General features: G+C 37.1%; 1 protein-coding gene across 2 annotated transcripts in view; it reads left to right on the plus strand.

Annotated features, from left to right (window-relative positions):
• Positions 1 to 600: 600 nt before the first annotated feature.
• Positions 601 to 18,061, plus strand: part of SH3BGRL (SH3 domain binding glutamate rich protein like) — a 62,796-nt gene continuing 45,335 nt past the window's right edge. For both annotated transcript variants that reach the window (XM_029930041.1, XM_029930039.1), the window contains exon 1: positions 601 to 826. In XM_029930041.1, the coding sequence (XP_029785901.1) occupies positions 782 to 826 (45 nt within the window). In that variant the 5' untranslated portion in view covers positions 601 to 781. The remainder of the gene's footprint in view (positions 827 to 18,061) is intronic.

Genomic DNA, 18,061 nt, shown 5'->3' on the forward strand with positions numbered 1-18,061 from the left:
CGAATTTTCAGAGACAGGATTCCCTACCATTAGAAAAAGTAAAACACAGAAGGAAAACCTGTCCTGCCGTTTCTGGGCTTAGAGAAACCTGAAACTTCTTAAACCTTCTGTGTCATTGCTTACTTCTTCAGTGCCTAATTTCTGCTACCAGCTAACATCAGAATAATCACTACATTGACAATGGTTCTTTATTAAAGACAGAGTGATTAAACTCTGGTTAAAAAAAAAGAATAATCAGTACATAACCGGAGTCTTAAAATACACAAGGCTTGAAAAGCATGGGCTTTCTTACCAGTGTCTGTATTCAATATAGGGCGTCTTTTTTCAAGGAAGGTCTGTCTTATTTGCATATATTTCTGAGCAGGAAGTTATGCGGAGAATTTTTAGTTTCTGTAGGAAAATGTCCTTCGTTCTAATATAATTTAATCCAACCCTTCCTTTTGTTTTTACTTTCACCTCTACCTCTTCTCGGGGAGAGAATGTTAAAAAATAAATGTTTCAGCAGATCTCGCGGTGCTATTCGAGATTCCCTTATTAAAAAAAATAGAAATGATGCAAAGAAGCCTGTGTTTTACAGGCTTTGGGGCTGGGACTGCAGTGTTCTGAGCTCAGTGAAAGCAGTCAAAGGAGAAGGCGGGACTCTGGCAAGTTCCCCTTGTAACTTCCCCCACCCTTTGCTTCCAAACTCTGTTCCACCTCTAGCTGGATTCTAGCCTTTGCTGCAGCTGCTCTCTAGCCATTTGCAGGACCAAAACAAAGGCGGCCGGCCATCATTCCCAGGATGGTGATCCGTGTGTATATTGCATCTTCCTCTGGTTCTACAGCGGTAAGGAGGGTGGGGAGACCACCTTTGTTTTCCTACACACCAGTCTCCTTCTGCCCCAGAACCGTTAAATTGCAGAAGTTCGTCCGGCAAATGTTTCTTCAGAAGACACACACATCTTCCACCCTTTCTCCCCTTCTTCTCTTTTCTTCTCTTTGTTGCATCAACTTTATTTTTCCATGGAGTTTAGCTTTGTTTGCCTTATGTTAGGACAACATTTCTTCTTTGAAGGAAAAAGAAGGCTACTGAGTTTTGGTAGATGGGGGATGGTGGTTTAGGGTCTTTAAAGTTAGGGGAAGAAAACAAGTAAAATCACACACTGGTGAGTTTCTGGAGTGGGAAATTTGCCATCTGTGTTCTAGGTACTGAGATGAAGGGTAAAAGTGCACTTCTGTAAGGATGCAAAACATGCTAACTTAAAATAATTGAGTGCAGGCCTATTTAGGCATTGTGTATAATTTTTAAGTGAGACCCCTTTAATCAGATAATTATTTGGCCAGTGTTTAGGAGAGGGTGTTTATATTCAGACTAAAAAGTGTTAGAACTAGGCAGAATGGGAAGGGAAGTTGGGAACAATGATGCAAAACTGTGGTTTTTTTTAAGTTTAATGTGACAAGGGGTCTGTTTCTTCCTTCCATATTGCCTTTATTTTGATGTTTTCTTTTTTTCAATAGATTTTACTTCTAATATTTTTTACTGCCTCAACTGTATTGAGAACTAAAGAGGGAAGTCAAAAGTCATTAGCTTTGTATGTAGTGAATGGTAGAATCCAGTTGCTGATATTTTAATGTTAATTTTATTTAATTTTAAGTGAGAGACAGAGGGTGAGTGGGGGAGGGGCAAAAAGAGAGGGAGACACAGACCCTGAAGCAGGCTCCAGGCTCTGAGCTATCAGCACAGAACCCAATATGGGGCTCGAAACTACGGACCCTGAGATCATGACCTGAGCTGAAGTTGGACCCGCTGACCACCCAACCACCTCTTCAGTTCCTGCTTCTTAAAATAAGATTCCCCTCCCTGGATTCATGTGCTTTTAATTTAAAATAATTTAGCAGCAGCTGTTGGGAGCAATAGGGTAAAATGGGGTGAAAGATGAGTATAACCATGATAAATGAAAATACCTGTTTTCCACAACTCAAGACAAATGCTGACAGTAAGTAGCAAGAATAGATGTGTGAGTTCAGGATGTAAGATGTAGGAACCACATCCCTCTTCTGCGCTTTAGAGCAGCAGCTATTCCATGTTTTTACTGTTTATTTTTGTTTTGTTTATTTACCCCCTAAGTAAGTTTGGGATAAAAGTGAAGGTCATGTGAAATCACAAGAACCTTGATCCTTGAACTTTGTCTTCTCTGCCCACTGTGTGTGGGTGTGTTCAAATAGTTTTCAGATTGAATACTTAACTTTACGTTTTTTGACCAAGTTTAGGTTGAAAACATAAAGAAAATGTTTTATATTGCGTTTGAACCTTATTTTATGAGTGTCTTGCCTCATTATTATCCATATATATTCAGATATTTCAGAACAACATTTGAATTGCTCAGAGTCTCAGGTCCAATATAATAATTGTAAAATTTTAAAGACCAGCTTAATAACTTTAGATAAATTTCTGATTAGATTGAGCAGATCAGGAAGTTAGTTTCATTTCGGGTGATACACAGTACATTATTGCTATTTTTTCTTTGCTTTCTTGTTCTTCTGCCCCTCCTCTAAAAGCAGACTCAAAAAGAAACTCCTTTCAGAATTTCTATTACAGTAAGAACAATTGTACCTCTCTTTGTTAAGATTTAAGTTTCTAAGGGCCTTAAAAAACAACAGCTGTCTTTTATTATTTACATTGTTAGACTGGATTGTTGAAGAGTATACAATGGTAAATTTTTATGCTATTTGTGTTTTGTTTCAATTTTTTTCTTATGAGTAATTAAATTTGTCTGTTGTTTCAATAATTATAGTTCTTTTGAGCCTGTTATCAAAGTTATATGTATTGACAAAATTAATACTTATTTTTTATAAAGTATGGATACTTTTAAATAATACTAAAATGGTATAAAGTGAGTGTACTTGAGGAAGAGCTCATTTATAACATAAACGGGAACTATTCAGGTGGCAAAATTAAGGATTTTCTGTTAAGATTGCTACCATATAGTTTTTAACACACAATTTAGAAATTGTATTTCTAATAATTTAGAAATTATTTATTTCTATTTATTATTTCCTATTTATTTCTATAGTAGGAACCCAAAAATTGGTCAGCATGAACTAGTCATATACGTGAATTAGTGTAGTACTCTGAAGAGCATTTTAATGAAAGCTTTTTGTTTTGGATTGAAAATTTTTGACTGTTTTCTTACTCTTCCTAATGGTTGTTACAAAATAACCAATATTAGAAATTTTTTCAGGCAGGAAAGGATTTATGATAATTATAAAACAATATTTAGTTATTCTGTTCTCATTTCAAGACTCTTTTTCCCTCATAGCCTGATAAAAGTTTTCAAACATTTATTCAACTCTACCCCAATAAAGAGGAGTAACACTTGTTTCTGAAAAATTTAGAAATGAAAGCAAGTATGTTGATTTTTGCAATGGATTTCTTGAAAGCCATAGTAATAATAGTAGTGGGAACACTTAAATGTGTCAAGTACTATCTCAATTTTTCTTGACAATTTCTAGTCCTAAGAATCAGGCCTTATGATTATATCTACTTTTAGGATAAGGAAATACAGGTTCAGAAATGTTAAACAATTTTTCAAGGTTACATAAGTGGAAGCCACAGAACTTAAATCCAATACAAGCTGTTTTCATCCAATAACATGTGTTTAACCACCAAGAAATATATTGTCTCACTGATGGATGTTAGCTAAGAGGCATGAAAAGATAAATGTGAACAGGAGGAGAGAGGTACAGAAATAACTATGCTCTTTAAGTGGAAGAATTGCCTGAGTCTGTATGTATGTGTACACACACACACACACACACACACACACACACAGAGGTTAGAAAAATGAGTAGCTGATGTGGAGGAGGGATTGTATATCTAAAGCTGAATACCAGAATGACCATTCACTCAAGGCCAGGGAGATACAGAAGAAATGCCCATTTGGAACTGTTTTTTGTAGGTCAAGGTATGGAAATCCAGGCATTAATATTGTTTCTTTTTATGGAAATGATTTAGCAGGAATGCAGTTCCAAAGTTGTCTGTTCATAGGAAGTGATTTAGTGATTTCTTACTATTCAGAGCTGTTTGTGCATCTCTTGACCCATTGTAACACAGAAGTATACACCATGTTTTTTTCCCTCAAGATGGTAATTCCCTATGAATTTATATTTAATCAAAAAGAAATAGTAAACACAGACCTTATGAAAATCAATTTCAGGGGTGCCTGGGTGACTCAGTCAGTTAAGCATCTAACTTTACCTCAGGTCATGATCTCACAGTTCGTGGGTTCAAGCCGCGCATTGGGCTCTATGCTAACAGCTCAGAGTCTGGAGCCTGCTTTGGATTCTGTGTCTCCCTCTCTCTCTGCCCCTCCCCTACTCATGCTCTGTTTCTCTCTGTGTCAATAATACAATTTAAGTAAATCAGTTTCAGTAGATTTTAACAAAAATCAATATTGGCCTTTGATCAAAATTGTTAGAATGATGACTGCTTAGAGATTTTTAATTGGTTTGGGAGGTATTTTTTTCATACTTCTTTTCCATGGACCCATAATAATCTCCAATTTATGGTCTCTATGCATTCTAGGAGTACCTGGTATAGAAATGTTAAGATTGTGGTAGGATAGTTTTTAGGGGTTTTATTTATGAAATAAACTTTTTAAGATGATCTCCTTTATGACTCCTAAAACATAAACTATTATCCATCTAATAAAATAAACATAATTTTTCTTTATGACAATATTCACTACACAAGTTATAAAAATGATTAAATAAAACAAATGCTTGTGATTGCTAAAGCATAAGACACTAGTCACAGTATTTTTTTTTCATTTGGATAATACAGATGTGGAATAATTAAACTACAGCTATTCATATATATGATTCTAAAATAATTGCATTTTAGATGACAGAGTATTTTGCTGTTCTGACTCCGCATTTATAAATTGAACATTGATTTGGTGTATGCTATTGTCTTTGTTATAACTGTCAACGTTTAAAAACATAAAAATTTTTTTTTAAAAAGGGGCGCCTAGGTGGCTGTCAGTCAAGCGTCCAGCTTTGGCTCAGGTCACAATCTCATGGTTCGTGGGTTCGAGCCTCGCGTTGGGCTCTGTGCTGACAGCTAGCTCAGAGCCTGGAGCCTGCTTCGGATTCTGTGTCTCCCTCTCTCTCTGACCTTCCCCTGCTCTCGCTGTCTCTCTCAAATTAAATTTTAAAAAACATAAAAAATATTTTTAACTGTCAACGTTTTCTTGAATGCTGTTTAAAGGTATTCATAAACTACTTAAAAGGACAAAATCAGAAACTGTTTATCATATGAATGCTTTGACATACTTTTTGGATGTTCCAAATAGTGGAAAATGACAACGTTCATTTGGCAAATGCAGAATCTCAATATCAGCACCTTCAGCTTGATGCTCTATGTTTGATGACTGACTTCTTCAACTACAAAGCCATAATGGCAAAGCTTTTGGAATAATTTTGCCCAACTTAAAGAAGCTTGGAGAAGTGCCTAGTCATGTCTTCTGCCCATTTTTTCACTGCATTATTTGTTTTTCGGGTGTGGAGTTTGGTGATTTCCTTATAGATTTTGGGATCGATGCCTCTATCCAATATGACATTTGCACCTACCTTTTTCCATTCAGTCGGTTGCCTATTAGTTTTCTTGATTGTGTCCTATGCCATGCAGAAGGTTTTAGGCTTGATAAAATCCCAATAGTTTATTTATTTATTTATGTATTTGATTCCTTGCATTTGGAGATGTGTTCAGAAAGAAATTGCTGCAGTTGAGGTCGAGGAGGTTGTTTTCTGCTTTATCCTCTAGAGTTTTGATGGTTTCTTGTCTCACATTCAGGTCCTTCATTCATTTTGAGTTTATTTTTGTGTATGATGTAAGAAAGTGTTCTAGTTTCATTCTTCTGCATGTTGCTGTCCAGTTCTCCCAGCACCACCTGCTAAAGAGGCTATTTTTTTCCCATTGGATACTCTTTCCTGCTTTGTCAAAGATTAATTGGCCATACACTTGTGGGTCAAATTCTGGGTCCTCTATTCTATTCCATTAGTCTATGTGTCTGTGTTTGTGCCAATACCATATTGTCTTGATGATTTTGTAGTAGCTTTGTAGTAGAGGCTAAATTCTGGAATTGTGATGCCTCCTATTTTGGTTTTCTTCTTCAATATTACTTTGGCTATTCGGGGTTTTTTGTGGCTCTGTACGAATTTTAGGATCATTTGTTCTAGCTTTGAGAAGAATGCTGGTGCAACTTTGACTGGGATTGCATTGAATGTATAGATGGCTTTGGGAAATAATGACAATGCATATTCTTCCAATCCATAAGCATGGAATATTTTTCCATTTCTTTGTGTCTTCTCCAATTTCCTTCGTAAGTTTTCTATGGTTTTCAGCATACAGATCTTTAACATCTTTGATTAGGTTTATTCCTAGGTATTTTATGGTTTTTTGTGCAATTGTGATAAGTTTCTTGACTTCCCTTTCTGTTGCTTCATTATTGGTGTATAAAAATGCAACTAATTTCTTTACGTTGATTTTGTACCCTGCATTTTGATCAATACATGGTTCAGTTCTAGTAGGCTTCTGGTAGAGTCAGTCGAGTTTTCCATGTAGAGTATCATGTCATCTGTGAAAAGTGAAAGTTTGACTTCATCTTGGCCGATTCTGGTGTCATTTACGTCCTTGTGTTGTCTGATTGCTGATGGTAGGACTTCCAGCACTATGCTGAACAACAGTGGTGATAGTGGGCACCCCTGTCGTGTTCCTGATCTCAGGGAGAAAGCTCTCAGTTTTTCCCCATTGAGGATGATATTAGCTGTGGGTTTTTCATAGACTGCTCTTATAATGTTTAGGCAAGTTCCTTCTATCCAGCTTTTCTTGAGGGTTTTTATTGAGAAAGATGCTGTATTTTGTCAAATGTTTTTCTGTATCTATTCACAGGATTATATGTTTTTTATCATTTCTTTTGTTAGAGTCCTGTATCACATTGTTTGATTTGCAAATAATGGACCAACCCTGTAACATAAGAATGAATCCCGCTTGATCATTGTGGATAAGTCTTTTTATATGTTATGGAATTCGATTTGTTTTATCTTGTTGAGGATTTTTGCATCTGTATTCATTAAGGATATTGGTCTGTAGTTCGCTTTTTGTGCTGAGTCTCTGTTGGTTTATGAATCAAAGTGATGCTGGTTTCGTAAAATGGTCTGGAAGTTTTCCTTCTATTTCTATTTTTTGGGATAGGTTGAGAAAAATGAGTATTAACTCTGCTTTTTTTAAAATTTTATATGGCCATTTGTAGGAAAGTGGATGGACCTCGAGGGTGTCATGCTAAGCGAAATAAGTCAGGCAGAGAAGGACAGATACCATATGTTTACACTCATAGGTCTAACAGGAGAACAGGAGAAATCTAATGGAGGACCAGGGGGAGGGGAAGAGGGAAAGAGAGTTGGGGAGAGAGAGGGAAGGAAAACTTGAGAGACTATTGAATACTGAAAATGAACTGAGGGTTGAAGGGGAAGGGGGAGGGGGAAAAAGAGGTGGGGGTGATGGAGGAGGGCACTTGTGGGGAAGAGCACTGGGTGTTGTATGGAAACCAATGTTTCCTTTGCAGTGCAGAAGTTTTTATCTTGACGAGGTCCCAATAGTTCATTTTTGCTTTCATTTCCATTGCCTTTGGGGATGTGTCGATTAGTAAATTACTGTGGTTGAGGTCAAGGAGGTTGTTTCCTACTTTCTCCTCCAGGGTTTTGATGGTTTCTGTCTCACATTCATGTCCTTCAGGCATTTTGAGTTTATTTTTGTATATGGTATAAGAAAGGGGTCTAGTTTTATTCTTCTGCATGTTGCTGTCCCATTCTCCCAGCACCACCTGCTAAAGAGGCAGTCTTTTTTCCACGGGATACTCCTTCCTGCTTTGTCAAAAATTAATTGGCCGTACATTTGTGGGTCCAATTCTGGGTTCTCTATTTTATTCCATTGGTCTATGTGTCTCTTTTTGTGCCAATACCATACTGTCTTGAGGATGACATCTTTCTGGTAGAGGCTAAAGTCTGGGATTGTGATGCCTCCCGTTTTGGTTTTCTTCTTCAATATTACTTTGGTATTTGGGTTCCTTTGTGGTTCCCTACGAATTTGAGGATAGTTTTTTCTAGCTTTGAGAAGAATGCTGGTGCAATTTTGATGGGGATTGCATGGAATGTGTAGATTGCTTTGGGTAGTAATGACATTTTCACAATGTTTATTCTTCCGATCCATGAGCATGGAATATTTTTTCATTTCTTGCTGTCTTCTTCAATCTGTTTCATAAGTTTTCTATAGTTTTCATCATATAGGTCTTTTACATTCTTGGCTTGGTTTACTCCTAGGTATTTTATGCTTTTTCGTGCAATCGTGAACGGGATCCATTTCTTGATTTCTCTTTCTGCTATTTCATTACTGGTATATAGGAATGCAACCAATTTCTGTACATTGATTTTGTACTCTGCAACTTTACCGAATTCATGGATCAGTTCTAGAAGGCTTCTGGTGGAGTCAGTCGGGTTTTCCATGTAGTGTAGCATGTCATCTGCGAAAAGGGAAAGTTTAACTTCTTTGTCAATTCTGGTGCTTTTTATTTCCTTTTGTTGTCTGATTGCGAATGCCAGGACTTCCAGCACTATGTTAAACAACAGTGGTGAGAGTGAACACCCCTGTCGTGTTCCTGGTCTCAAAGGGAAAGTTCTCAGTTTTCCCTTTTAGGTTATTAGCTGTGGGCTTTTCATAAACTGCTTTTATAATGTTTAGGTAAGTTCCTTCTCTTGTGACTTTCTCAAGAGTTTATATTAAGAAAGGATGCTGTACGAGCACCCCAAACCCAGCAGAAGAAAAATAATAATAAATATCAGGGTAGAAATACACAATATAGAATCCAAAAAAAAAAACAGTCGAGCAGATCAATGAAACCAAGACTTGGTTCTTTGAAAAAAGAAGCAAAATTGATAAATCTCTAGCCAGGTTCCTTAGAAAGAAAAGAGAGCGCACCCAGATAGACAAAATCATGAATGAAAATGGATCTATTACAACCAATACCTTAGAAATACAAGCGAACCTTAGAGATTACTGTGAAAAATTATATTCCAACAAACTGGACAACCTAGAAGAAATGGACAAATTCTTAAATGCACATGCACTACCAAGATTTAAGTGGGAAGAAATAGAAAGCTTGAATAGACTGATAACCAGTGAAGAAATTGAATCCATTATCAAAAATCTCCCATCGAATAAGAGCCCAGGTCTAGAGGACTTCCCAGGGGAATTCTTCCAGATATTTAAAGCAGAACTAATACCCATTCTTCTCAATCTATTCCAAAAAATAGAAATAGAAGGAAAACTTCCAAACTTATTTTATGATGGCAGCATCACCTTGATACCCAAACCAGACAGAGACCCAGCAAAAAAAGAGAAGTACTGACCAATATTCTTAATGAATATAGATGCAAAAATATTCAACAAGATACTGGCAAATCGAATTAAACAGCATTTAACAAACTATCCATCATGAGCAAGTGGCATTCATTCCTGGGTTACAGGGCTGGTTCAATATTTGCAAATCCATCAATGTGATACATCACATTAACAAAAGAAAAGATAAAAAACATGATTCTGTCGATTACCTCTGCATTAAATGGCTGGCAGAATTCCCTAGGGAAGCCAATTTGCCCAGGGCTCTTAGTCGTTGGGAGGTTTTTTTGATAACTGACTGAATTTCTTCATTGGTTATGGGTCTGTTCAGATTTTCTATCTCTTCCCGTTTGAATTATGGTAGTGCATGTGTGTTTAAAAATTTATCCATTCTTCTAGGTTTTCCAGTTTGTTGGCATATAATTTTTCATAGTATTTCCTGTCGATTGGATGTATTTCTGAGGCAATGGTTGTAATGGATCCATTTTCCTTCATAATTTTTCCATTTGGATGACCTCACTTTTCTTTTTGAGAAGCGTGGCTAGAGGTTTATCAATTGTGTTTATTTTTTCAACAAAACAGCTATTGACTTCATTGATCTGTTCAATGTTTTATTGGATTCTATGTTGTTTATTTCTGCTTTGATCTTTATTATTTCTCTTCTTCTGCTGGGTTTGGGGTGCTCTTGCTGCTCTCCTTAGAGTTCCTTTATGTGTGCTCTTAGATTTTGAATTTTTCTAGTTTTCTAGAAAACTTTTTCTAGTTTCTTGAAATAGGCTTGGAGTACAATCTAGTTTCCTCTTTGGACTGCCTTTGCTGCATTCCAAAGAATTTGGATTGTTGTATTTTCATTTTCATTTGTTTCTATATATTTTTTAAATTTCTTCTCTACTTGTCTGATTTGCCAATTCATTCTTTAGTATGGTTTTCATTAACCTCAATGGTTTTGAAGGTTTTTCAGACTTTTCCTGTTATTGATTTCAAGTTTCATACCATTGTGATCTGAAAGTATGAATGGTATTTTCTCAATTCTTTTATAATTATTGAGGGTTGCTTTAAGGCTCGATATGTTATCTGTCTTGGAGAATGTGCCATGTACAGTTGAGAAGAAAGTGAATTCCATAGCCTCTGGATGTAGAGTTCTATATATATATCTGTCAAATCCACCTTGTCCAATATGTTGTTCAGGTCTATTGTTTCTTTAGTTTCTATCTAGTTGATTTATCCATTGCTGTCAGTGGAGTATTAAAATCCTCTGCTCTTAGCCTATTCTTATCAATAAGATTCTTTCTGTTTGTGATTAGTTGTTTTATGTGTTTGGGTGTTCTCGGATTTGGTGCATAGACATTTATAACTTTTAGCTCTTCCTGATAGATAGACCCACCCTGTAATTATTATATAATGCCCTTCTTCATCTCTTGTTACTGCCTTTACTATAAAGTCCAGTTTGTCCAGTGTAAGTATAGCTGCTCCAGGTGTCTTTTGACTTCCAGCCATATGATAGTTATGTCTCTATCCCCTTACTTTCAATCTGAAGGGGTCCTGAAGTCTAAAACGAGTCTCTTGTTGACAACAAATAATTGGATTTTCTTTTTTTGTAGTTATCCATTCTGATACCCTATGTCTTTTTATTGGAGCATTTAGTCCATTTACATTCAGGGTTATTATTGAAAAATATGGGTTCAGAATGTGTGGTCTCTGTAGGATTCAGGTGTTTAGTGGTATCTCTGGTACTTTTCGTTCCTGGCAACATTTCCCTCATGCAGTCCCCTTTAGGATTTCTGGTAGGACTGGTTTAGTGGTGATGAATTCTTTCAATTTTTGTTTATTTGGGAAAACTTTTATCTCTCCTTCTATTCTGAACGACAGGCTTGCTGGATAGAGGATTCTTGTCTGCATATTCTTTCTGTTCATTACATTGAAGATTTCCTGCCATTCCTTTCTGGATTGCCAAGTTTCAGTAGATAGGTCTACTACTACCCTGATGTGTTTCCTTTTGTATCTTTTGTCTGTTAATGCCCTTTTATCCCTAGATGCTTTTAGAATTCTCTTTGATCCTTATATTTTACCAGTTTCACTATGATATGTCTTGCAGAAGATCGATTCAATGACATCTGATGGGAGTTCTCTGTGCCTCGTGGATTTCAATATCTGTTTTCTTCCCTAGATTGGGGAAGTTCTCATCTATAATTTGTTCAAGCACTCCTTCAGCCCCTTTTTCTCTCTTTTTCTTCTTCTGGAATTCCTATGTTATGGATATTGTTCCTTTTGACTGCATCACTCAGTTCTCAAATTCTCCTTTCATGCTCATATGATCAATTTATTTCTCTTTCTCTTTTTCTCGGCTTCCTTTTTTTTAATTTGTGTCTTTTAATTCACTTATTCTCCTCTCTGCCTCTTCAATCTGTGCAATGGTCACCTCCATTTTATTATGCACCTCATTTATAGCATTTTTTAATTCATCAGAACTATTTTTAAGGTCCATAATCTTTGTAGGAATAGCTTCTCTGTTGTCTTCCATACCTTTTCAAGCCCAGAGATTAATTTTTGACTATTGTTCTAAATTATTGGTCAGTTATGTTGCTTATACCTGTTTTGAGCAATTCTTTAGCTGTTATTTCTTCCTTGAATTTCTTTAGAAGAGGTTTCTTCCATTTTGGGAGGTTCCTGGAGAGGCAACGAGCAAGACACAATGACATTTCCAAAAGCTGCCAATAGCTAATAGAAACAGAGATGTTCCCCAACCCTGGGAATGTGACCACGCTTCCTAGTGGAAGCGCGAATGGTCCCAGAGAGGCTGGTCACTGTTACTGCTGAACAGTACCAGCAAGACTGTGGAAAGGAACTGTCCCAGGGAGACTGGGCACCGTGGATGCCACCAAAAGAGACTGGAGATGGGCCAATAGCTGAGGGCTAATGGCAAACTTTATTAGGAACAGCATCTTATCTTATACCCTCCTTGCAAGCCTTGAGAGCATGGTAAATGTTTAGTCAGCAGGAAATGTTTAACTAGAACAATAGAGACAGTCAACGAGCGGGCCGAGCAGGAGCAGCTTGCAACTGTGTGTGGGTATATCTTGTAGCTTCTTGTCACACTTGGTTGATGACCAGGAAGCCTCTGTCCTTCACATCTTCCTGGGACTTCATCAAGTCCCTTGTTCCCAGCTTTCTGGGAGCAGAAGTACGATAAGGATGTTTCATACACAAGGACAGTGCTTGGGAACTAAGGTCCAATGTCCTATTTCCCAACATTCTGTCTCATCATTTTGGCTAGCTTTCTGTCTGTTGTCAGTTTTAAAAGCTTATAATGCACTCTGCACCTGCGAGTACTGCTATACTTTTTTCTCTTATTTATTTATTTTTTATTTTTCTGATGTTTATTTTTTATTTTTTTAAATAGTTTATTGTCAAATTGGTTTTCATATGACACCCAGTACTGCTATATTAATGGAGGCTCATTCACCGTCCACAGCTTGTCCATTCAGGACGTGTTCTTATAATCGTGTCCCTTGGTCTCTCTTGTTGTGCCTTTGGTTGTTTTATTTCCCTACTCATAGTGATATTTGGGACTCCCCACCATGTGTACTTTGGCTTGTTTCTTGAGGTAGCTCTGGAAAGGAAAAAAGACAAACTGGGAACAAAACCATGCAAATGCACAGGCAAATCGTACAAACAAACAAACCTAAAGGTAAAAAAAACCACACACACACAAAGAAAAACAACAAAAGACAAAGGGTAGTCTAAAAGCATAAAATCAGGTACCCCAGCTACAAATAAAGAGCAGGGTAGAGGCAGTGCTGAAGGAAGAGCATATACAAAAAGAGAAATGAGAGGGGTGGAGAGAAAGAGAAATTGAACCTTGACCAGGCAGAGAGATTAAAACACTTAATTTGGAGAGAGAAAAAGGAGAATATGGTAGGAGACAAGGAGAAAGCAACAAAAATAATGTTATCGAGAGAAACTATATAGTCTAATTATTCGAGAGAGAGAGAGGGAGAGAGAAAATGGAAAGTAATGATGGAAGTGTAGAATATGCATCAAGAGAATGGATTAAATATGACTGTTTAAGCAAACCAATGACCAGAGTGCCCAGTCCAGCAGAGGGGAGATATAAGAACAAGATAAGGAAAAATATATCTTATCTGAATAGCAAGAATTGATCTAGAGTTAATCACAGCAATGCATCAATGTTGGTCTTTCCCTGGGCTCCTGAAAAAAAAAAAAGCAGCTCTCCCGGGTGAATGGGCGTGGTTTGGTGTAGGCTGGTCTTGCCTTTACTGTGGGTCCCAAGGGCCACTCCCTGAGGCCCTACCTTGGTGGTTGTGGGGGAAAAATGGCAACACCCCAGTCTCTTCTCAAACCAAGCATTGCAAATCACTCTTTTGGATTTGATCTTCCTGTGCCATGGGCACAGCCAAGGTGGGCAATGTTCTCTGTCCCAAGCCCCACCTCATTTCCAGATCTTAGTCCGCAGGCTTTAATGATAACTCTGGAAATGTAATCTCAGAGGCCGGGCCACTTCCTATCCGGGGAATGTGTAGTAGAAGTAGGGGAGCAGTTCCTCTTGGTGCAGACTGGGACTGGGGCACCCAGGGCCACAGTAAGAGATAATATCTCTCCCCGAATGCCCTGCGGATAAAGATGGGATGATAGGATCCCTCTCCATCCAGGGCAGGGTTTTTTCTCTTCTCCAGGGACAGTTCTATGAGCAGTTTCAGCCGCTCTTTCTCTTCCCTTTGTCTCTCCGTGGAAGTGGCTCCCTCCCCTCTGTGCCTCTGGATCCCAGCCTATTTTTTCTTCCCCAGTTCGTAATCACACACTTATGAGGCTGTCTTCTTAGTGGACTCTGTCTATTTTCTTCCCAGACTCTTGAGGTTAAGCATCCTTTGGTTCAGCCCTTCTTTGAGAGATGTGGGCAGGAAATATGGAACTCCCTATTTTTTCACCATCTTGCCTCCCGAGGTGTATATTTTTATATCATTACATATTATATTATAATTTTATGCTTATATCTATCTTCCCTACCAAATTGTGAACTCCTTGGACTCAGGGACTTTGCTTTGTTTATCTCTGTTGTGTTCTCACACTGTCGCACAAGGCCCAGTCACCAGAAAGTATGTAATGAATACCTGCTTATGGAATCAATGGATGTATAACGTATGCTTGCATGAATAAAGCACTTAATTAATCCCAAACAATAGTATCTGTGGAATAATGGATTTAATATGCTACTTATTTTTTCTATTACACATTAGCATGAATACATACAATTAAATAAATATCTTCATTCATGTGTTAAAAGTCATTTGTGTGTAACTAGTAGAAAGCAATGTACTAGTGGCACTCTTTGGGCCAGACAACCGGGCTTACCACTTCCTGAATGTGCCAGATAAATCCTCACTTCTGTGCCTTTGCTCCTCATGTTTTGTCCACCCGAGTTATCGTTCTCCACCCATTCCACAGGCTTTGGTCTTATTTGTTATTCATTGTCACAAATAAAGTATTTCTTGGATATTTAATGTAAGGTAGTTCTCTTTACATCTGAACTCCTTTAAGAGCACTTATTGTCTATGTGTTTAATGAGGGATGTTCATCATATTGTCAATTATCATTTATGGTATGTTCTTTTTTTTAACGTTTTACTTATTTTTGAGAGAGAGAGAGAGAGAGAGAGAGAGAGAGAGAGAGAGAGAGAGAGAGAGAAAGAGAGAGAGAGAGAAAGCATGAGCAGGGGAGGGTCAAAGAGAGAGGGAAACAGAATCTGAAAGGTAGGCTCCAGGCTCTGAGCTCTCAGCACAGAGCTTAATGCAGGGCTCAAACCCACGAACTGCAAGATAATGACCTGAGCCGAACTGGATGCTCAACCCACTGAGCCACCCAGGCACCCCATTTTATGGTATGTTTTTATCATTCCGTTAAACTCTATGAGTGTAAGAACTATATCATAGATGTCTTCAATTCCTATATCAAAAGAGATATTCAGTAAATGCTTGTTGATCAATTGCTTTACCTTTATTAATGATGTTGCTGCCTTAATAAAGTAAGCGACATTAGTATAAGGTTTAGGAGGAAGAAATCTTATCTATTGGCAAAGTCTAATTCTAGACTCATAGAATCTTCTAGGTAAACTGGACCTACAACCCAATATGACCAACATTTTACTCAATGCAAACATCCTTTTCTTTACAGCCTTTTAAATATTTCCTTCTTCATTAATACTTTTAGTAATTCTTCAGATTGTTTCATTGTTAAACAGCTCTGGTTAACTTCAACTACTAACTATTCATAAGTACTACTATTAACTACTAAGTAAATAAATACAACTTCTACTAATTATTCAAGTAGATCATTTCATTGTTAAACAACTCTGGTTATTAAATGTAATTCTATGGGGCACCTGTGTGGTTCAGTCAACTAAGTGTCAGACTCTTAATTTTGGTCCAGGTCATGATCTCACGGTTCATGAAATCAAGCCCTGAGTCAGGCCCCATTATGTGCTGACAGTGTAGAGCCTGTTTGGGATTCTCTTCCTCCTTCTTTCTCTGCTCCTCCTCAGCTTGTGTGCACCTTCCCCTGCCTCTCTCAATAAATAAATAAACTGTAAAAAATAAAATAAAAATAATTTTGATTTAAGACAAAATGTGGTTCATTCTAACTTCTCCCTTGTGGTCTGGATTTTTAAATTTTTGGTACTAAATCCTACCTTTGATATCAGAGCCCTTCTTTTAAGGAAGACCGACATCATGCCTCCTTATAGTGTTTTGAAAATAGTTTTTTAAATATCTCTCTCCAGATTGAGCATTCTTAGTTCTTTCACGTATTCCATATAATGCATATATTTTAGGCCTTTTATCATCCTGGCTGCCACCTTCTAATTTGAGCTTCACTAATTATCTTTAAAGTTTTAATTCTCAATATGTAGTGTAAGTGAATATTCTATGTACTTTTAGATATATATACTTATATTTCTGAGAAATTTAATACATTTTAATAAAAGCATATTAAGATTAATGTTGTATTCAGATTGTCCTTGTGACTGAGAGAGACTCTGATGGCAATGGCACTTGGAATAAATGTGATAGAGATAAGCGCTGTGCTTATGTCTTATAATTAAATGGAAAAGTAAGTTTCAAATACCCTATTTTCTATTAGGGCAAATTGAAGAGGGACATTTTTACAGTCATTGGACTACTATGGCCACATTCATTAGATGAACTCACTGGGTGAATTTATGTAGATGAATGCCTACATACAATCACAATGAATTAATTATTAGTGTTGGGACCAATAATGGTAGGCAGAGTAATGGCCTCCCAAAGATATCCACAACCTAATCCTGTGACTATATTACGTTACATGGCAAAAGGGACTTTGCAGATGTGATTAAAGATCTTGAGATGAGAAATTATCTTGGATTATCTATAAGGGACTGATGTCATCACTAGTTTAAATTTGTGTTAGTTTAAGCCATTAAATTTGTGGTAATTTGTTACAGAAGCTAATAAACCAATGTTCAAATTAAATAGCCTCAGTTTAGAGAACTGAAAATAGAGAATTGAAAATAGGAAGACCCAGAATATTGTCAGTGATGAAGAAGTAGCATATTTCCCTATAGGAAATTGGGAATAGTTGAGCATTTTCCCAACGATCTGATCATTTGGCAATTGTCTGTATGAAATGACGATTAGAGCCCTGAACTATCTAATCTGGTGTCATTGGAATTGTGCCTGCTGCCTGCCTATTTTGTTGAGAAAGACACATCACTGGTCAGAGTGATTATGTTATGGATTGTCAATATAACTTAATCACCATATGAACACTTTCTGACTATATAATATAGTTATGGAGACAGATTGACAAAAGGAGCAAAGCACAGAACTATTATAATGTCTAATCTCCAATTCTTTCGTCCTCAAGAAAGACTTTAAGCAAGTTTCCCTGCTTTTATATGCCTAAGATCTTTGTAGCTAATCAAATGGGTCATATCTCATATTAAAGACAATTAACATGCAATATAATCATCCGTGTTGTTCTCAAAGATTCATGAAGATGATAAGCAATAGAATATTTAATTTATATGAAGGTTGTTAAGAATCAGGGAGTTGCAGAAAACGAAGATATGATAATATCAAATGAGTAGCCCTGGAATTTGTAAAGAAATGGTAGGAGAGTAAGGATTAGAAATATTGTTAGTTTCAAATAGTATTTTTAGATTGCTCTGTATTTCTTTTCTTTTTTTTAAGTAGTTTACTGTCAAATTACTTTCCATTCAACACCCAGTGCTCTTCCCCACAAGTGTCCTCCTCCATCACCACCACCTCTTTTCCCCCCACCCACTTCAACCCTCAGTTCATTTTCAGTATTCAATAGTGTCTCAAGTTTTCCTTCCCTCTCTCTCCCCAAATCTCTTTCCCTCTTCCTCCATTAGGTTTCTCCTGTTCTCCTGTTCCACCTATGAGTGCAAACATATGGTATCTGTCCTTCTCTGTCTGACTTATTTCGCTTAGCATGACACCATCGAGGTCCATCCACTTTCCTACAAATGGCCAGATTTCATTCTTTCTCATTGCCATGTAATATTCCATTGTGTGTGTGTGTCTGTGTGTGTGTGTGTGTGTGTGTGTGTGT

Source organism: Suricata suricatta, chromosome X (assembly GCF_006229205.1).
Source record: "Suricata suricatta isolate VVHF042 chromosome X, meerkat_22Aug2017_6uvM2_HiC, whole genome shotgun sequence".
Lineage (NCBI taxonomy): Eukaryota > Metazoa > Chordata > Mammalia > Carnivora > Herpestidae > Suricata > Suricata suricatta.